General features: G+C 43.8%; 1 protein-coding gene across 1 annotated transcript; it reads right to left on the minus strand.

The window, feature by feature from the left end:
- Positions 1-2,037: 2,037 nt before the first annotated feature.
- LOC139921387 (GTP-binding protein Rhes-like) lies at positions 2,038-2,664 on the minus strand. The gene has a single exon (XM_071911605.2). The coding sequence runs from the start codon at positions 2,662-2,664 to the stop codon at positions 2,038-2,040; it is 627 nt and encodes a 208-aa protein (XP_071767706.1).
- Between the last annotated feature and the right edge of the window lie 3,404 nt (positions 2,665-6,068).

The raw sequence follows: 6,068 nt of genomic DNA on the forward strand, positions 1-6,068 counted from the left end.
AACATGCAGGTGACTCCATGGCACAGTGGAGATATGATTCAAAGTTTGTGGGTTCAATAGCATCGGTCCTGCTGAAGTGTCCTTGAGCAAGGCACTGAACCCACTAGCAGCTCCATGGTTGCTGTCAAATGTCTTTTTTGAGGCATCAATAGAGTATAGCAATAAAGCCACACAGTTGGAACTGATTTCAGTGAAAATGTAGTGTGTGCTTTTTGTCAATAGATGGCGACATATATCTTAATACAGACTGTGGAAACTCCTGCTATCCTCTGAGCTCAACACTTGTGTTTATTTCAGCTTATGTGAAGTGCTGTGTTTGTGCACCGAGGGAACAACAACAACTCAATGAATCATTTTTATTATCACTTTCTATCTGATGTTTGTTTTTTGTCCGTTGTTTTAGTTTCTTACTGGTGTAGCAATAGTTGTGAAGTAGATGTATGGTTGAGATGGTGAGCATGCTGAGACTCCTCCACTCATATTAAGTCATATTAATATGTCAAGAGTAATTAGGCTGATGCCTTGGGCATGCCTTCTGCACCACATGCATTGCCTAGACAAGTAGATGATGGATGTTGGCATACTACCATAATCACTGCTTCTAATCTGCGCTGTTCTGCAGTATTCTACATCTCACATTCACACTTTTCTCCTCTCATTAGTCCCATTGTGGTGCAATTGCTATCGGACAGGACATCAAAACAGCAATGTCTTGGAATAATATTGTGTTTGGAAGTTTTTCCCTGCTGCAAATGATATGCAAATATCCCCCATCTTTAGAAAAGGCTTCCTGACCTCATGACCAAGCTATCTCTTTGTTACACAAATGCATTGTAAACAGTCACAAATCCATGTGTGTCAACTGGAAAATGAATTATCAGTATTCAAACTGCAAATATACAGTATGTTATGATGGCCAAATAGTCAAAATAACAAGAATTCTGTCCAACAAATAGTTCATGAAAGAGATTCTGTATCTTTATTTTCAACTTGTTCTATATGTTGTGTTATCTTCAATATGTTCTATTTGTTCTTTCTTATCTTTATTCTATTCTTTGCTGCTGCACAATTTCCCCATAGGAATCATTTCGTTTTCATCTAATTACTTAAAAGTGAACTTACCTCTGTCAGCAAATAGACAGTGAGACTTAAGTCTGCTGATGACCTATCTATGTTTCACCAGCATTATTTATCCTTCTCGCACCCATCAACATTATACACTCTGAAATGACAACAGGAAATTTCTGTTTTTTGTGCTTTTGGCTTTTATTCAGCATTTAGATCAACATTCCATTTATATTTGTAAAATTAACAGCAAAAATGTTCAACGTGAGAAAAACCCCATGATAAAAAAAAAATGAAATATAAAAAGAAAAAACAAAGACGTCATTGCAAATGGTAATTTCAAAAAGAAAAGTGCATTTACAGTATACATTTTGCATTTCACCACTTCAAACATAAGAGTAATGTCATGCTTCATAGCAGATAGTGGATACAAAAATTGTAAACATAATGATGTGCTACAGGTGAATTGGTCAATTAAAACATTTTTACATGAAAGCTAAAACTTTTGCACGAACCACAACGTATATACACTTTCCCCCACTTCTCCATCAGTAAACAAATCTGTCTGCAACAGTCCAAATGCAAAAGCTACACATTGATCTAAACACCAGCAGCATGTCACCAAATAAGCAGCAACAACATTACATCAAGTAAACAACAGTAATAAATGCATCCTTCAGTCTCTCCGCTCCGTTTATTGTATTCAGTTTAAGTTCAGTCTCAATGCAGTTCTCTTCCTCAGTTTTTCCTCCTACAGCAACACCATCTGCCATGTTGCGAACTCAAAAGTGTCTTGTGTCGCTCCAGAATCCAGAAGACAGTTCTTCACGTCACGCCCGCTCCCTGCAGCCGAGTCTTTCTCTTCGCTCTTTCTCTCTTCGGTTCTGTCCGGCACCTTCCCACCCCTCCTCCTCTAGTGTCCCTTCACCGTCCCGAGCGACGCCTCTCCTCCCCCTCCCCTTGCCTCTCCCGTTACGACAGGATGCAGCTGTTGGTCTTGTTCATGGGCGGCCGGAAGCTGGTGTCTTTGGGGAAGGTCTCCCTGCGTCTGCGCAGCGCCGGGCTGAGGCGGCTCGGCAGGTTGGCCTGCTGCAGCAGCTCCTTGAACACCTCCACCACGTTGGCGTTCTCCTTCGCCGACGCCTCCAGGTAGCTGTTGTTCCAGTCCAGCTCCACGGTGGAGAGCACGTCGTCGCCGGACACCTGCCGCTCGTCCTCGCGGTCCGCCTTGTTGCCCACCACCACGATGGGCGTGTACTTGTCCTCCTTGACCTCCAGGATCTCGTCGCGCAGGCTCTTGACGGCCTCCAGCGACTCGGGGTCGTCCACGGCGTACACCAGCGCGAAGGCGTCGCTGTTCTGGATGGAGAGCTTGCGCATGGCCGGGAAGGAGTAGCTGCCGCTGGTGTCCAGGATCTCCACGGTGACCTTGACCCCGCCGATGTCGTACTCCTTGCTGTGCAGCTCCTCCACCGTGCGCCGGTGCTTGGCCTCGAAGGTGTCCTGGAGGAAGCGGCGGATCAGGGCGGTCTTGCCCACCCCGGCCGCCCCCAGGAACACCAGCCGCACCTGGGTCTTCTCCTTCACCTCCAGAGACATGCTGGGTTTGGTTTTATGTAGGGTCACTGCTGGAGAAAATGTCCCAAAATCTCAGTTTACCTCACTTCTACTCAGTTTACTGCAGCGGTTAAAGCAGCTGCTGCAAAACTGACACTGAGAATCTCAACACCTGTCAGCACTCCCTGACTTCTACCTCTGTTTAAAAGGTTTTTTGCTTGAAAGTCTTCCCTTCAGCAGCTTCGTGTGAGTCTCTCCTTGCAGCTCCGTTCTCAGCTTCTCTCTCACATGCCAGTTATTCAGACCGGCGGTTGCTTTTTCCCCTCAAAGCCTCTCAAAGTTGCTTATTGTGTGCTCATCTGTGTCTGTGATCCCACACGCTGCCTTTTATGCCTGTTTTTGATGGCAGAGCTTCCATGCCCTCTTGCAGCCCCGACCAATCAGCGCGAGGCAGCCTGTTGGAGTGTAGCATCCGGGCGGCCAATGACGGCGCGGCATGCAAATCGGCATGTGGGACTGATTCAGGAGGTGAAGAAAAGGAGGTGATATCTGGGAGTGAATAAACAACGGCAAGCGGAGCGTGGAAAATGCTGTATGAGCAGGGCGCCGGTTTATAATTCAGTCGCTTCAGAGGAAAGACGTTTCTATTCATCTGTCCATCATTTTTATTCCTCAATTCTCGCAGGATAGGGGAATATAGAGGAATGAAGAGAAGAATATCAGAAATTCTCTATGAATAGGAGCAGGTCTTTTAAGATTTTATTTGTTTGCAGCGAGGAATTCAGTGCTTCAGGATATGTATTAATAGAGTTAAATCCATCCACCCTGCTGGTGTGATTGACTGATTGATTAACCGTGTGGTACAGTTCCGTTTGATTACACTGCTTCATGCCACGAAATGTAATTGAGCCTTTGATAAACTCTATGTCACACCGCCGATGTATCTGACATCTCTTTGCATGAATATTGTGTTCGGCATATTCAAGCAACAAAAGTGCAAATTGCAATTACGGAGCTGATGGTGACAGGAATGCTAAGCAGCTGATCAGGTGAATAATAAATCAATTCATTCGTTTCATGCTTTCATTGGGAAAGGAACATGCATGAGAATCCCCCCCTTGCAAAGCAAGGACATATTGTAATACTCAGGTCACCTTTGTGGAGAAACGAAAGATGATTTTACATGGGAATGGGAAATGAATTTATTGGATTATTATAATCCTGATTGGATCATCTGAAGGTCAGGTTTCTGTTTTGAAAAACTAAATCACTAAATAATGCTGCTTATATTTCTGAGCAACATCTAAACTAATTGCATTGGGCTGTTGCTGCACTGTTTGCTATATACTCTCATTCTCTCACTCATTCATGTATATTTCATTATTAGACAAGGCTGTTGGTTCTTTGTTGAAGTGATGAGATTTTCCAACAGTGCATCTCTAGCAGAGATAGTTCTGCTAGAGACATTTCACACACAGAAAGTTGAAGGGCAGCATCTGTATCAATTTAGTCACACATGACGAGGCGCATGAGTCTGTGTGAATCACCTTCAGCTCGCATTTCATCTGTCCTTGGTGTCCAATTAGATGTGATGCGTTGCCTGTAACCGTCTCGGACCGAATCCCTGCCTGTCCCTGCCTTTTGTCAGAGTTTGTTCTAGACAAGCGAGCCTGACTCGTGATCCTCCTAAATTTCCCCCGAGACCGGCGTTATCTCACCGACTGTGACTCTCCCTGCCTTGTTAGGTTAGGCAACAGCGTGGAACCTCAGCGAGCCCCCGTGGGACGCCGTCACCCCTCCCACCGACAACACACACACTCTACACACTATCTCCCCGTGAGACTAGTGGTCCCGATAGGCAGCGGAGCAGAGTTAAGCACTGTGGGAATAGGAGCGACGCCCGTCCTCGCTCCGACACACACTGTGGGGACTGTTAATGGCCAAAGTCCCTGCTGTGGAATTTCAATCAGGGCTCCAGAAATGTCGTCGGTTCCAGTCAGATGGTCCTGGCTGCCATGACCTGCAGCGGTGAAGAAACTCGTCTTCATATGTGTCAAAGCTCCAAAACAACGATCTCCTGCAGGAAACAAGTTCTGTTTACTTCAGGACATCAAAACAGCAATGTCTTGGAATAATATTGTGTTTGGAAGTTTTTCCCTGCTGCAAATGATATGCAAATATCCCCCATCTTTAGAAAAGGCTTCCTGACCTCATGACCAAGCTATCTCTTTGTTACACAAATGCATTGTAAACAGTCACAAATCCATGTGTGTCAACTGGAAAATGAATTATCAGTATTCAAACTGCAAATATACAGTATGTTATGATGGCCAAATAGTCAAAATAACAAGAATTCTGTCCAACAAATAGTTCATGAAAGAGATTCTGTATCTTTATTTTCAACTTGTTCTATATGTTGTGTTATCTTCAATATGTTCTATTTGTTCTTTCTTATCTTTATTCTATTTTTTGCTGCTGCACAATTTCCCCATAGGAATCATTTCGTTTTCATCTAATTACTTCGATGATGATTACTCCAAAACAACGATCCCCTGCAGGAAACAAGTTCTGTTTACTTCATAGTCAAGTTGATCTGTTGTTGGCAGCATGTGAAATACCTCTTCGATTACTTTTTTGTAATTTGAACAACCAGGCACTACGCACTTTATCTCGACTGGAAAAACTTACTGCATTATTGCTATCACTCTCTCCACCTGCACCTATAGTTCAGAGACCCCCCCTCTCTGAGGGTTGTTGAAAGGCATTCTGGGAAATGTAGGAAGTCTGTAACTGAAGTAGAAGTAGATGACGCCTGTTCAGGAAAAGTGGCTACACCATGAAGGTAAATTACAACACATCTAACTCTAACCCTGGAATACATTGAACATTACAGATTGATGATATCTAACAGTGTGAGAGTATCCACAGGTGGATTTTTCCTTTAAGACATCATTCATTTCAGTGAAGCACGGCCATGTTGCTATCTTGCATGCCCTGATGCCCAACCTGCACATGGAAAAACGACAAATAATCAAGCAAGAGCACACATACTGTACATCCTATAAGTGTGGAGATGACTTACCTCTGGAGAGCTACATTGAAAGTCACTATTTAGTCCAGGTCAAGGCTTTAACCAGGTTTGATACAATGCTTTATCCTTACATGAGTGACGACCTCTATTCATTTATCTACTCTGCTGTGTTCACTTCTCCTATTCTTTGTTCATTGCCTATTCAACAGGTGGCTGTCTGCCTGATCTGTGTGAGTGTATTGTATGTGTGTGAGTTCAGCACTCACATATATACAGTATATATATGCTATATATTCATATGCTAGTGAAGAAGCAGTTGCATTAAGAGTCAGTTTGTCAGGAATACTATTGACTCTGATGCCTGTATCCATTCCTGTTGTTAATGAAGATCAGAATACGTCTTCAAACTCGTACG

The sequence above is a fragment of the Centroberyx gerrardi genome, chromosome 3 (assembly GCF_048128805.1).
Source record: "Centroberyx gerrardi isolate f3 chromosome 3, fCenGer3.hap1.cur.20231027, whole genome shotgun sequence".
NCBI lineage: Eukaryota > Metazoa > Chordata > Actinopteri > Beryciformes > Berycidae > Centroberyx > Centroberyx gerrardi.

Bases quoted from the DNA above. Each gene is read 5' to 3' on its own strand.
- LOC139921387 (XM_071911605.2), bottom strand. From the start codon at position 2,664: ATGTCTCTGGAGGTGAAGGAGAAGACCCAGGTGCGGCTGGTGTTCCTG.